The 15,181-nt window shown below is 47.5% G+C and overlaps 1 protein-coding gene across 1 annotated transcript; it reads right to left on the bottom strand.

Moving 5' to 3' along the window:
* Positions 1 to 3,557: 3,557 nt before the first annotated feature.
* On the bottom strand, positions 3,558 to 5,414 carry LOC120673021 (adenylate-forming reductase 06235-like). The gene has a single exon (XM_039953697.1). It carries the CDS (start codon positions 5,346 to 5,348, stop codon positions 3,678 to 3,680), a length of 1,671 nt encoding a protein of 556 aa, XP_039809631.1. The 5' UTR covers positions 5,349 to 5,414; the 3' UTR covers positions 3,558 to 3,677.
* Positions 5,415 to 15,181: the final 9,767 nt, after the last annotated feature.

Here is a 15,181-nt window from a genome sequence, read left to right as displayed (position 1 = left end):
AGACGCACTTTAATTTCCCTCAGTAAAAGAAAAAGAGATCGAGTAGGCTACCTTAGGGGTAGATAGCCGTACCATAGCCCATCTTTAATTTAGCGTCGCATGGGGTTGTTAAAATACCAAAATTGCGTCAGAAAAAAGATCGATCATTAAAGATTAGTAACGTTCAGTCAGTCGTTATGTCTCGCTTTGGCAATAGACAGACAGTCGTCATACCATATATAGAATGTCGTCTCTTGTATTTATAGGGAGGAGCTAGGGGTTCTCCACGCGGTGTTTGCAGCAAGGGAGGCACATCAAACCGACGTTATGAAGTTACTAGGAAGCTGGAGGCCAAAGATGAAGGTTGATGGCACCAACCCCTGTTCGGCCGACCAATGGGGTCACTGACCAGTGGGCCCCATCTCTGGCCACCACTTTTGGTCAAGAAGCTTCCAAGTGGGTCCCCTTTGCATTGACACGTGCCTAAGCCTATGTAATGTCAGTTTTCTTTCTCTGGTGGGTCCTTTGATCCATGTGATGACACATGTCGCGCTCTGATTCGTTGAATTTTTGTATCTTGGATCGTGACCTGCCACATAGCTTCAATATTAGCTCAAATTCACCTGCATACAATTTCAAACCAGTATATTTGGAATTCATTAGTATTTGATCCTATGCAACCATTTATTCCATCTTTATTCATAGTTTTTGTGCCAGAGTTGACGGTCAAAACATGTCAAATTAGACCGTCAACAAACCACCAACAGGCAGCAAAGCAGGTGGCCTCAGGCAGCTTGGTGAGGTTGCAGGAGCCGTTCCTGGCGTGGAGCGACCGCAACACGAGGCTGCAGGCGAGGAGCACGGAGGCATGGCCAATGAACAAGAAGATGGTGACGGAGGCGGAGGAGCCCATGCTGGTCGTGGTGTGCTTCACCACGGAGCTCGCCTGTGCTGATGCTGGCTCGGAGCTCGTCGACCCCGAGGTCACTCGCTTCTGCCTTAAGGAGCAGGAGCACATCCTCGTGGGGGCGCTGGCTCTCGATATGGCCTCCCTCAAGCTCGATATGGCGTCCCGTCAGGGGTGGTAAAGGACCTTACTTTTTAGTCTAGATAATTTCAGAATCGGGTTCTAAAAAAGTCGGGCTCTAATATTATACAGTTCTGAACTAAACAAATTACGGACTTAGTAGGATTGTGAAGAAAATATTAGGGTCATGGCTCATTACCGCCCCTATGTCCCCCACCCCTATGTCCCGTACAAAGGCATGTTTTTTGCTCTTCTATTTCAATTCACGATTTAGTTTGCTTGCTTGCACGTTTTTTTGCTCTTCTATTCCAATTCAAGATTTGGTTTGCTTGCTTTTGGATGGGGAATTGTTCCTTCAACTTGGCTTTTGCAGATCTCGAGTGCATCATCTCCATCATCTGCAGCCTTATCACCAAGATCCGGTCGGAGGACTAGGCGTTGCAGACCACGGCCGCCGCCTCCGTGGCCAGTGCCTGCTGCACCGCGCAGCCGTCGGCGCGCATCCTCCACTTGATGGTGGAGAGCCTGCAGCGGCGTCCCGCCGGCGTGGGGTGGCCGAGCATGCGGGGCGGCCCGCCGTGGCCTACCAGCGATCTACTCACCCGCTCCTATAAATTTATTTTTTGGGGCAAGTGAAGGTGTCACTCGTCTCTGAAAATCGATTTGTAGGGGCAGGTGAAGGAACGATCCGTCTCTAAAAATGTATTTTCAGGAGTGGATGAGGGCTTGACCCGCCCCTGGAAATGGTTTTTCAGTAGCAGGTAACATACCCGCGCTTGCAAATATCATTTTTAGCAGCGAAAACTAGCAACGTGTCCTGAGTCCGCCCCTAAAAATGCTATTTTGACCGCCCCTACAAATCTTTTATGTAGTAGTGTTGCTTCCGGTGACTGTAATAGCCTTAGTTTTTTCTTGATTTGTGCAGAAATATCTAGTACAAATTAAATCTCCATGTTTGCCAAATTGATGAAAGAGTGTCTCTTCATTCTTTTTAACACGACAGGAATTCATCATTGCAGGTATATACATTTCTTCAAGGATACTCATAGGAATAGAATTTTGGTATAGCTTGGACTCTGACATTTGACGTGTAGACTAGCTCCGGACGCTCCACGTGATAGTTTCTCCTCCACATATCTTGCGGCTTCCTCTCCTTCTCTTTACCCACATACTCCTTCTGTCCTGGATTAAATATATTTTTATGATATCAAATATGTACGTTTAGTTTCTCCATTAAATATATTTTTATAATATATCTATTTGGTGACATAAATTTTTATAATTCTCTCTAAAAATTTGGTCAAATTTAAAAAATTTTGATTCTTCAAAAATATTAGAATGTTTTATATTTCAAGACAGAGAGAGTAATCTTTTCTCTGGCACCATCCTTCCTTATCCTTCCACTAGGGAAAAAAATCACCCGCACACACCATTCTCCCTACCGCGCGATTCACGGGGGCACAAACACAGCAGTTAGGCCGGCAGGCACGGGCGCATGGTGGGGTCAGCAGCATGCAAGGCCGACGCCTGGCCGCCTGCAGCGGCTGGTAGGCACAAGGGCACACAAAGCCACAAAGGGCCGACGGCGGTGGCAGCCAGTAGGTGCTAGCAGCATAGGTGGAAGGCGACGGCGGTGGCAGCCAGTAGGTGCTAGCAGCGCAGGTGGAAAGCTGCAATACTCTCGACGAAGCTGCTAGTGTCTGAACATCCGATCTAGGCACTACCATCGGACGGTACCAACAATAAAAATTCCCTCCGCAACATTATATGATGTTGTACCAACAATAAAAGTTCTCATCGCAACATTATCTGATGTTTCATGCAACCTAGTCGGATCAAATGAAACACTTAGAACATACTATTGAAACATTTGTTTGAAATATTTGCAATATCGAAAATCAACGTTTGCGACATAAAAAAAATATTGAAAAACAGTTGTTAGCCATCCGTTAATGGTGAGCGAAAAACCCGTCGCAGCATATGTTTCATATTTCATGGAACGCTCAAATCTCTCACTAAAATTTCATGAAATTTATACCTGAACCTGGCCTATACATTTGTCGGGTCAGGTCGGTTTTTTTAGCGGGTCAGCTCAAGTTCGTCGGGTCGGACGGCGATGATCAGGTCTGATCTATACCAATATATGCCTTTAAGGCTCTCTACAGTGTGATAGTGAAGCTAAAAAAATGTAGGTCTCATGATGAAAATACAAGCATCGTCATGGCATGCTGCGTTGTATGGATAAACTTAGCACTGAAACTAGCTACCAAGCATGAAACCCTATATACAATATACTAATGCTGCATTTTGGCATCCAATCAAGCAAACCCTAAATACTTCTAAGCTCCCAACGACTGCACAAATATTTTTTATTGACCGAACAATGAAGCCTCAACTTGCATCACTCTAGAATCTTCAAGCATCGGCATCACTTTGGTAGTTGGAGAATTTATGTTATCCTGTTTTGTAGTTGAATGTTGGAAATCATTTTTGTGATAGTTAGAGGGTGTAAATCGAACTTTTCTCTTTGTAATAAGCGTGTGAGTTATCATTGACTAAAATTGATAAATGGTCTCTATATAAATTGATAGCAAATATTTATCGAACGAATTGAAGTTTTCACTAGGTACCCAAAGCGCGATAGTTATTGGTTGCCCATTCCAATGTGGGATCAAGAATCCCAGATAGGCCCGAACGCCGGGATGCCGGCCTCGTTGCAGCCCGTCACGACGTCCCTGCTCCCCTCCGGGTTGCTCGTCACCACCACCACCTCCGAGCCCCAGCGCCGCGCCGCGTCCACGGCCAGCGCCGCCACGTTCGGCCGCCCCATCACCACCGTGTCGTGCACGATCACCCGCCCGCGCAGCCTCTCGCTGCTGTACGCCGCCGCCTTCATCTCCTCGCCGTAGTTGGCCTCGATGCCCTTGGCCACCCACACCAGCGACAGCTCCGCCGGGCCGGGCTGCATCAGGAACGACATGAGCACGCATATCCCGGAGCCCGTCGCGACCATCGTCGCTCGCCGGTACATGTTCAGGAGGTAGGGCAGCCCGGCGAAGTGGACGCCGCGCACCCAGAGGTGTTTTGGTGGGTCAGAGATGAGAGCCCTGGTGAAGTCGCCCACCGCGCCGGCGAGCATGGCATGTGTTTCCTCGTTGTCGGAGATGATGCCGAAGGCGTGCCACTCGGAGAGGGGGGAGCGGCTGATGCGGCCGAGCAGCCCGCCTTGGACGCCGCCCTGGAAGGTTATGACCGATGCGTGGCTGGAACGGGCGGTGACCGCGACCGGCACGCGCCGCACGGTGAGCCATGGCAGGAAAGTGAAGAAGGTGATGGCGGCGGCGAGCCAGAGATCCTGGCGCTTGACGAGGACTGCGCCGGTGAGCCGGTGGTAGGAGGCGGTCGCAGGGTCGTAGCCAGCAGAGAGCACGACGAAGACCCAGAGCAGCGCGAGCGCGCTCCAGCCGGCGAACCGGTGCGTGCGCTCGAACACGTTGTGGTGGAGGTGGCGCACCAGCGGGAACGCGGCCATGCACGAGAGCGCCAGGAGGCCGAGTATTGCTGACGCGACGCCGACGACCTCGCCGGGCGTCACGTCGCGGTGCTGGAGCGCCTGCACGAGCGCGTACACCAGCCACGCCAGCGACGACACGCCGCAGCCGCTGTGCACGCCGCCTAGCGACTGCAGGATGGCCGTCACGCCAGTCTTGACGACGACTGGCACCCACGGCCGGCCGAAGAGCGTCACGGCGAGCCAGAACATGACCCGCAGCACCACCTCGGAGCGGCACAGCGTGAGCCCCAGGATGTTGCCCATGGCGAAGACAGCGGCGTGCTCCCTGGCGTAAGGGAAATGCCCGGTCGCCGCGAGCACGAGCCCCACCGTGTTCAGCGCGACGCACAGAACGAAGAGGCGCTTGTAGACGGTGAACAAGCCCTGGTCGAGCAGTATGACGCCGAGCCTCGAGCGCGCGGACGGTGCCTGCTTTGCCGACGCCGGTGCGCTCGCTTTCTTACTCGGCGCGTCATCAACGGCCACTGCTGCCGCGGTGGCGACGGCCATCTCCTCGTCGGCGCCGATGACAACGGGCTCGTCGTCCGCGTCCTCCTCGTCGAGCTCGCAGAAATGGCTGCTCGCGCGGCTCAGCGACCTGCCAAAAACAGCAGGAAAGACCTTGGAGGGGGCACGGCTGATGAACGACTGCGGCGGCTGGGGTGGACAACGACCGTCGGCTTGGAGGGCGAACTGGCTGCCCGGCGACGGCTTGAGCTCGAAGGAGACGCCGCGACAGCTGGAGAACTTGGTGTGCATCATGGGCTTGGCTTGGTCTTGCCAATCCATGGCGCCACGATCGAGCTAGTCTCAGGGAAGAAAGCTAGGGCAGGTGATCTTGGAAGGCTTCCGCTACCGTGCTGGTGGTGGTGGTAGCATCATAGTAGCATGTAAGCGTATTTATAGGAAACTAGCCTACATATTGGCGCATGCTTGCTGCTTGCATATTGTGTTGCATGGCTGACTATTTGATATGCGCATTAATTTCTTGAGCTTTGAAGCCGTCAATAGTACAATAATGTTCTTTAAGTTCATATTGGCATGGAGAGAGAAAAGTAGTTATTTGGGTGACTTCCTCAAATTCTGAAATTTATTTGTTTCTTTGCATCGTTATTATTATGAACTAAACTTAAAAAATACACCTCCAGGATTTAATTCGGTATTGTTCAATGTTGAGTGCATATATATGGCTCTCCAATAAGGAGCAAAACCGTCCTAACTGGATCATGTCCTTTAATTTGCTGCTGCCCTTTAACATTTAACCTTCCAATAAACTTGTGAAACGTAATTTATGGATGAAGTATCTTTGAAGTAGTTCCTCCCTTGCGCATTCGACCATTTGAACGGACATTGTTGCTGATGATCCTACACCCAGAACAGAATTCTGCACACCTGATCAGTGCATCATGCTTTGACATATATATCGGGTTCAAGTATATCTGAATGATTTGACTGAGTTGCAATGCGAGGATTAATTAATTTTTTTTCTCTTGAATGGTTCACTCGGAGCCAGGCTTATGGTCTCCGCGTCTGCCGGCTGCCGGCTGCAAGAGTGCTAGATCACTGTGCGGTAGTGGCGGATTCCACTAGCATTTAATGCGCAGTAGTGAGACTAGCGAGCGTTTCCGCACACTTCTAATGAGCGTTTCGCGAGCCGCTCTACTCTCTCCCTCGTTTTCTCTCCCAACGTAGGATCTCGCTAGTTCTCCGCCGGCATGTAATACTTGCTCTCATTGTTTGGTAGCTAGGCGCATGTGGTAAAAAAACTTAGTGGCTAGTGACAATAGCACACATGTGGTCGCTGAAAACATGCTTGTTGTTCATATTCTTAGTGACATTGAGGATGAGAAGATCTTCTCACCGTAAGAGATGCCATAGGATATGTTATTGCTTGACCTCCATCTTATAAGAATTATCTTATCATACTGCAAGTACATTCCAATTATTGTAATAGGTGAATATCTCTCAGAGTTCAGCTCCAAGACACGCGTAACAACTAGTTAATGGTAAAATAGCCAATTGCATCATTCAACTAATGGTGAAGGATCAGTTTAGTTCCTGAACTATCAAAATGGCCATTTCGGTCCTTAAATTTTCTTTTAGGCTCACTTTCGTACCAGTTCCTGTATGGCGCATGCCTTGTTGTCGCGCCACATCAGCTCTAGCATCACCAGCTTTGCTGTCGCGCCATATCAGCTCTAGCATCACCATACTGTTCGATGGTGGCCGTGCAGAGTAGTATGTATGGTCGGCAACAGTGCGATGAACACGGTGACCAGCATCGCTCAACTCCAAATACAGCTGATCCTCTACTTACACTCATGGACAAATACGCCCTCTCCCTGTCATAAAAAATCACAGCGCAGTAGAGCACACCAGCGCCAGTGCGCCACCACTCCTATGCCTTCCCACCACAAGTCCCACTCCAAGAAGACAGCAGAGTAGCTCCAACATGCCATGCATATTGGGACGTGCTGGAGATGACGTGGTGTTACAACAGGGGCATGCTATGTAAGGTTGAGATTGGATTCCGAAAGGAAAACTTAAAGGACTGAAATGATCACTTTGATAGTATAGGAATGAAATTGAACCTCCTCGACTAGTAGTTGAGGAACGGAAATAACTATTTTATACCTTGGTTAGTGACATTCTTCAATTATCATTGCAAAATTTATTATGATTCATTTTTATGGATTTTAAAATGCCACCACCTCCGCTCTTTCCATCCCTTATTTTGTAGCAAAAAGGAAATGAAGGTTCACATAGGCTCCGAAGATCGTAGATGGATCAGCTAATCTACTACTTTCAAAGTCAAGAGAACTTATGTTACTTGCTTAAAAAAAAGTCAAGAGAACTTATGCATACCTAGGGATAGATTTATGACTTGACAAAAAAAGGTTCATGCGAGCCCGTGTTGAACCTGCAATGTCTATATAGAGTACTTCTTTATATGGATGTTTGATCGTTGTTAAATGCACTTGGTCTCGTCGTAATATAAGATACTTGCACTACTACAAAAATGATTTGTCGGAATACCCCAAATTTATTTTAGAGGCAGATCAAAATTTGATCCGTTGCTACAAATAGAGCGGAACTACTGTTGCACTAGCTTGCTGCTCGTCTACGCATGCAACATCTAACACACGCAACATCTCTGAATCGATCAATCGATCGATCTCGATCGATCTATCGATGATGATGAGCCACAGCTAGCCCCAGTGCCCCACCATCGATGATGGATCGTTGATCAGTCTCTTCTTCCATGCATGCATGCATGAATCTACTAGAGCTCGCTCTGCCATTTCGATATTAGCCTCTGTTGGTATAAGCTAACACAAATAGATAAATCCGCAAGCGCACGGATACCGCTGTAGCTTTCACCCGGAGTATTCCTAGGTATCAATTTCCACGGGGAACGAGAAGTGAACTAGAGAGGGGCCAAGGTCACCCAAAGAGAAGATAGAAAGAATGTTTTTATAGGAAGAGAGGGTCTCCAAAGGTACTTCTAAGATTACCAGACGCTAAAGGGTCAGGCTCACTAAACTTCACTTACTTCGGAGTGACGGTACCTTTCTGATCCTCGAAAAGACTGGGAAACGGTAATCGGGGTCAGGCTGCCAACAGCCCTACGAAAACACCCACCCGAACGTGGTGGAATACAAAGACCTGGTCAGAGCTATCACCTTTGAGGCTACCACAACTATCCGTGGGGTTGGGTGCAAACTCAGGTAATCACAAGCCTAGACACCACGTCTATGCTAATGATTACTACTCTAACCCGGTACCTGGAATAGAGCACTCGGTCGAGCGGAATTCCCGTAAGTGAAATAAAGCAAGAACTAAATTTAGACAAATAATAAACTCAAAAATACCGAATGATAACCTGGATGCAACTCGAGTTGAATCGGATCTGTAGAGGTACAAAAGCTGGGGAGGCTCCGACAAACCCGGCACCTCCTCCTCTCTTCTCCTCTCACTCTCCTCTTTTCTAAATATTCAACTAGGTGGAGAACACCAAGAGGGACACTAATACAAGAATATGATGGAGAAGTTGAAGCTCAAGTGTAGGTGTGTGTGAGAGGGGTGAGGGAGAGCTCCTTTTATAGCCTTGGCGGTCGGTTCCTGCCATTCCTTTACATGGAAACATTGCAAACCAACTTCTAAAGGATAAGAATGATGTTCCCACCAAATTACACCTGGATGGCCTTCAGGGTAGGTTCGGCCGAACCCCCCTTGCTGCCTCTCGTCACCGCCTTCACATGGGTCACTGCTAGGTGGGTCCCGGTGCCGGGGCTTGGTTGGTCGGTTTGCTCTGTCAAATGGGCCCATCTTGTAAGTGTGATGCAGGATATGATCTTCTGTGCATTTGTGTTGCATCTTGTGTTTGTTTTCTCCTTATTTAACTTATGGGTCCCTGCAAACAAAGATTCACCAAAGCTTGTGGAACTTGTTAGAATTAAACCCTACAACTAAGTTTGATGATTGATTAACATGAAAAGATACAAGACTTGACGGTTCTATTTCTAACTTAAGACCGTCAACAGCCTCCGCCCTTGTTTTTTGAAAGGGCAGTAGCAGCAACTAGCAAGAGCTCGCTCCACCATTTCTCGGGATCTTTTCGATCCATCACCATGGATCACCAACCATTAAAGACCGACGTACCAACAAGTGGATGCATGCAACAAGACAGATCGATCGATCGAGGACAAACAAGTAGGTAGGTAGGTAGGTAGTAGGGGAGTGTACCAAAGCTAGTTTTGCTAGCACTCAAGAGCAGTGGATGCATGTGACTCTAATGCATATCCATCCGTCGTGTGTCGTACGTCGGTCTCGACCGAGCTAGCACAATATATATCCTGGCCGGGCCAGCGACCATACCAACCCGGCCTACTAGCTGCATATGGGCTCCGGATCCTCTAGCATGCTAGCTGCACAAGTGACAGATACAAGGGAGGAAAACTGATCGGAGTCGGAGGTCTATCGTCCGGCCAGACCCACTGCAGTGCAGCATGTAGTACAACTATCGTCAGTCGTCGGAAGCTAGCTTAGCTCTTTTCTCCCTTCCTTACTTATTTTCTCCATCTTGTGCAACGTGCGTCTAGCTACAGTACCTCTAGCATCGTAGTGTAGCATGCATGGAGAGACAGACTGATTGATGACCGATCAATTGAGACGCCACTTTTTACACTCGTCTTGCATTCAGGGTTTAACTTCCCGTCGGGAAGTTATTTCCCGGTGAAGTCCGGGAACGGGAAACCGGGCGGTTTCCGGCGTTTCCGTGCGGTTTCCGGCGTTTTCCGACTGGGTTTTCGTTTTTGAATCGGAACGAGAAACGGGAACCGCGGAAACCGCGTCGGTTCCCGTCCGGTTTTGTGAACCATGCTTGCATTGCTGTTATATATGTGTGTCTCGGTTTGTGTGTGTGTCTAGTACAATGCATGCACGACGGACAATGCATGCATGTAAAGCTCTGCCTCATCCAGGTCTAGTCATCGCCGTCCGGCCGCCACTGCGCGCTGGCCGGCTGGCACGCATGCATTGCCACTGGCAGCCATGTCGTCGATCCTTTTCCATTCTTTGTCCAGCCACGTCAACGATTCGCCATTCGGAGGTCTGGCCAACCAGCGAAGAGCACACGGATGTGTGTTTTCGCCGCCACCAAGTTCATCCAGCCATGTGCTAACTTGAATTACTGGTGACTTTTTACGTATTTCTCAGCTAGCTAGCGCCATCATCGATCAGTGTCACATATATATACACACTAGTCTACGTACTCTAGACGTACCCGCTGCAGGTTTTTTAATTCATGCATTATATTTTTGTGCATGATGATGCAGTTATATATATATATAGACACACACGCGCGCGAATAACTACTCCCTGGGAGGCTAGGGGTAGGAAATAATTTTCCCCTATCGGTTCCGATATTTAATTCGATGCATATACATATACATATATATATATACATATATATATACATATATATATACATGTATATATATATGTATATATATATTTCGCCGTCTTCTATTGTGATATCTATAAACTAATGTACTCATGGGACGTAGTAAACACGAACTTGTCCTAAAGTGAGAACCATTATTGCTACCCCAAGCACCGTCGCTACCAGGGAGGCCCTGCCAATGTGCCATCGCTATCGAGATCCGACTCCCCGAGTGTCGCCACCACCGTGAAGAAGGGGAAGGGGGCCGCCGCCTCCACCACACTCCAGCTAAGGGCACCACCCCCTGGCCCCCCATCGTCTACGTAGAGGGACGAGAAGGGAGCCCACTTTTATGCAGGATTGCCTGTTGTCTCAGCACACTAGCTTGCTGCTCATATACACATTCAACATCCAGCACATGCAGCATCTCTGAATCAAACAATCGGTCGAGATTGATCTATCGATGATGATGAGCCACAGCTAGCCCCAGTGGCCCACCATCGATGATGGATCGTTGATCAGTCTCTTCTTCCATGCATGCAAGCATAATCTGCTAGAGCTCGCTCCGCCATTTCATTACTAGCCTCCGCCCCTGTTTTTTGCAAGGGCAGCAGCAGCAACTAGCAAGAGCTCGCTCCACCATTTCTCAGAGTCTTTTCGATCCAGCGCCATGGATCACCAACCATGGAAGACCGACGTACTAACAAGTGGATGCATACAACGAGACATATTGATCGATCGAGGACAGATCAAGTAGGTAGGTGTTGGCGGTCGATTTCGATGATTTTTACAGCCAACATTCCTTCGAATTTCACGCTTTTGGAACCATATTACTATGATTTTTACTAACATCAACAAGTTCCACAAGTTTTGGTGATTATTTGAAGTCAGGATCAATATGTGCAAAATTGGGCCAAAACAGGGTAAACCCCAGGCCGGCTGGCCTAGGCCAGGTCGGCCGGCCTACCCTTGCCACACCTTGCCATGAAACTTCGTGGAGGGTGATTTGAGCCCAAGCTCAAGTCACACCAAGGTGGGTTTGACAAAATTCACAAGTTAGAACCGAAAGGCTTGAACCAAGTTAAGTTGAGGTCAAAACCAGTGACAACCCGAAGAAACAGAGCCCAATTTAACTTGTGAAACAATGAGGGCCTAAAGAACAACAAGTCGGTGCAACAGGAGCCTGAGCCGAGCCAGAGCCAGGCCGGCCGGCCGGCCTCTAACCATCACTGTTAAAGCTACGCAACTGCTACCGACCCCAGGAGGAGATCCAGAGCATCCCTGCAAAGGCGGTGGCCACGCGGCCACATCCCCAGGCCGACCGGCCTAGGGGAGGCCGGCCGGCCCCACATCTAGGTTTAGTCATCGCCGTCCGGCCGCCACTGCGCTCTGGCCGGCTGACACGCATGCATTGCCACTGGCAGCCATGTCGTCGATCCTTTTCCATTCTCTGTCCAGCCACGTCAGCGATTCACCATTCGGAGGTCTGGCCAACCAGCAAAGAGCACACAGATGTGTGTTTTCGCCGCCACCAAGTTCATCCAGCCATGTGCTAACTTGAATTATTGGTGACTTTTTATGTATTTCTCAGCTAGCTAGCGCCATCATCGATTAGTGTCACATATATACACACTAGTCTACGTACTCTAGACATACCCACTGCAGGTTTTTAATTCATGCATTATATTTTTGTGCATGATTATGCAATTATATATATATATATATATGTATATATATATGTATATATATATGTATATATATATATTCTTCTGTGTTTTTTGTTTGCTTGCTAGAAGAAGATTCAGGATCGATCGAATGAATCTATTTTTTTCTTTATTGTTTTATAATTAGTAATTATCGTATATGGTCATCCTCGTCGCTCCATCTGTAATATAATGCATATGCATACCTTCATCAAAAACTTAAATAATCCAACGGCTAGCTAGCTATAAACATTACCGTTTTACATGTGGTAATAATTAATTAACATTGCAATGGGTGGTGTTGGGAGTAACTGTGTTGGGCTGTTGGCTAACACAACGCGTGGCGTGTCATGCATGCATGATGAGTTTGATATATATAGCTAGCTAGGGCAACTAGCTTGGAGGATTTGGAGTGCATGAGCGGTGGATAAACATCTCAACGTTGCAAGCAAGGATGAAAACGGACCGGAATGGGCGGGAAAATCACTCAGCCATTTCTGTTTTCTTTTTTATTACGGAAAACGGGAGTGTGAGCGGAATAGTCGGGTACGAGAATGGAAACGGCGGTTATGAAAATAGGCGGGAACCGGAAAATGTACCAGAATGCATTATTATTTAATCACCATTCGCTTTGCATGAATATAACACTAGACACTCATTTACACAAGCTATTTTTCAAAAATATGATCAATGTTTCTTGTTTTCTATGATTAAATTGTGAAGTATATGTATTGATATTGAGAAATATGAGAGGATATATGATGTGCCTATTATTTTTTCCTGGATTTTATAAATACGGGACTAATACGAGATTATCCCGGCTAAAAACGGGATCCCGCTAATACGGGCGGGATACACCCCTTCCCGCTTCCGTCCCATTTCTATATTTTTCCGTAAATACGGAAATGGACAGAATAAATGTAGAAATACGGACGGGACGGGACAGGACGAGATTTTTTCCGTTTTCATCCTTAGTTGCAAGACGCACCATGAAATCTTCCTCGAGATTTGGAAGGAGACAAATTAATGCCCGAGCTTTTATTTAGACACCACCAAGAATTAATCCTCCACAATACCCCTCATGAATATGATTAAAATTAAGGCGCGAAGTAGCTAGCCATACTTTTTTTTTTGAAACTAGCAAGGTTCATATATAGGCCACTTTCAAGCGGCATAGGTGGCCGGCGACCCAGGCCACGCCATGAATCTGACATATAAGAATGCAGCCGCAAAGTTAGCATTTAGGGGTGGAAACTTGGAGAAACCCTCAATGTGCTTTTGGCTAAGAAGGTAAGGCCTGAAGCTACAGGAAGCCAAGCAATGTTGGTGGTTGGAGGGGACGGTGAGTGTTGGGATGAGGTGGCAGTGGGGTGAGGGCTTGAACCTTTTTGTCCTCTGATTGATATTAGGAGAGAGAGGAATTATGCAATTACTCTCTATATCTCAAAATGACCAAACGAATGAAGACTATAATTTGTAATGGAAATAAATTAAAACAACCCTATTATTTATATTGATGTCTTAGCTTTTTGAGTGGTTAGCAAGTGAAAGGGATTAAAAAGAAAGGCTATCGAAGACGTGCAAAATACATTTTTCTTTTGAAAAAAATGAGATGATGAATTTCGCAGCAAATTATCAATGAGCTAGGAGACGCACTTTAATTTCCCTCAGTAAAAGAAAAAGAGATCGAGTAGGCTACCTTAGGGGTAGATAGCCGCGCCATAGCCCATCTTTAATTTAGCGTCGCATGGGGTTGTTAAAATACCAAAATTGCGTCAGAAAAAAGATCGATCATTAAAGATTAGTAACGTTCAGTCAGTCGTTATGTCTCGCTTTCGCAATAGACAGACAGTCGTTATACCATATATAGAATGTCGTCTCTTGTATTTATAGGGAGGAGCTAGGGGTTCTCCACGCGGTGTTTGCAGCAAAGGAGGCACATCAAACCGATGTTATGAAGTTACTAGGAAGCTGGAGGCCAAAGATGAAGGTTGACAACCCCTGTTCGACCGATCAGTGGGGTCACTGACTAGTGGGCCCCATCTCTGGCCACCACTTTTGGTCAAGAAGCTTCCAAGTGGGTCCCCTTTGCATTGACACGTGCCTAAGCCTCTGTAATGTCAGTTTTCTTTCTCTGGTGGGCCCTTTGATCCATGTGATGACACACGTCGCGCTCTGATTCGTTGAATTTTTGTACCTTAGATCGTGACCTGCCACATAGCTTCAATATTAGCTCAAATTCACATGCATACAATTTTAAACCAGTATATTTGGAATTCCTTAGTATTTGATCCTATGCAACCATTTATTCCATCTTTATGCATAGTTTTTGTGCCAGAGTTGATGGTCAAAACATGTCAAATTAGACCGTCAACAAACCGCCAACAGGCAGCAAAGCAGGTGGCCTCAGGCAGCTTGGTGAGGTTGCAGGAGCCGTTCCTGGCGTGGAGCGACCGCAACACGAGGCTGCAGGCGAGGAGCACGGAGGCATGGCCAATGAACAAGAAGATGGCGACGGAGGCGGCGGAGCCCATGCTGGTCGTGGTGTGCTTCACCACGGAGCTCGCCTGTGCTGATGCTGGCTTGGAGCTCGTCGACCCCGAGGTCACTCGCTTCTGCCTTAAGGAGCAGGAGCACATCCTCGTGGGGGCGCTGGCTCTCGATATGGCCTCCCTCAAGCTCGATATGGCGTCCCGTTAGGGGTGGTAAAGGACCTTACTTTTTAGTATAGATAATTTCAAGATCGGTCCCTAAAAAAGTCGGGCTCTAATATTATACAATTTTGAGCTAAACAAATTACGGACTTAGTAGGATTGTGAAGAAAATATTAGGGGCATGGCTCATTACCACCCCTATGTCCCCCCACCCCTATGTCCCGTACAAAGGCACCGTTTTTGCTCTTCTATTTCAATTCACGATTTGGTTTGCTTGCTTGCACGTTTTTTTCTCTTCTATTCCAATTCAAGATTTGGTTT

The sequence above is a fragment of the Panicum virgatum genome, chromosome 5N (assembly GCF_016808335.1).
Source record: "Panicum virgatum strain AP13 chromosome 5N, P.virgatum_v5, whole genome shotgun sequence".
Classification (NCBI taxonomy): domain Eukaryota; kingdom Viridiplantae; phylum Streptophyta; class Magnoliopsida; order Poales; family Poaceae; genus Panicum; species Panicum virgatum.
The sequence above is the reverse complement of the archived record's forward strand: the minus strand, read 5'-3'. Positions and strand labels throughout refer to the sequence as shown.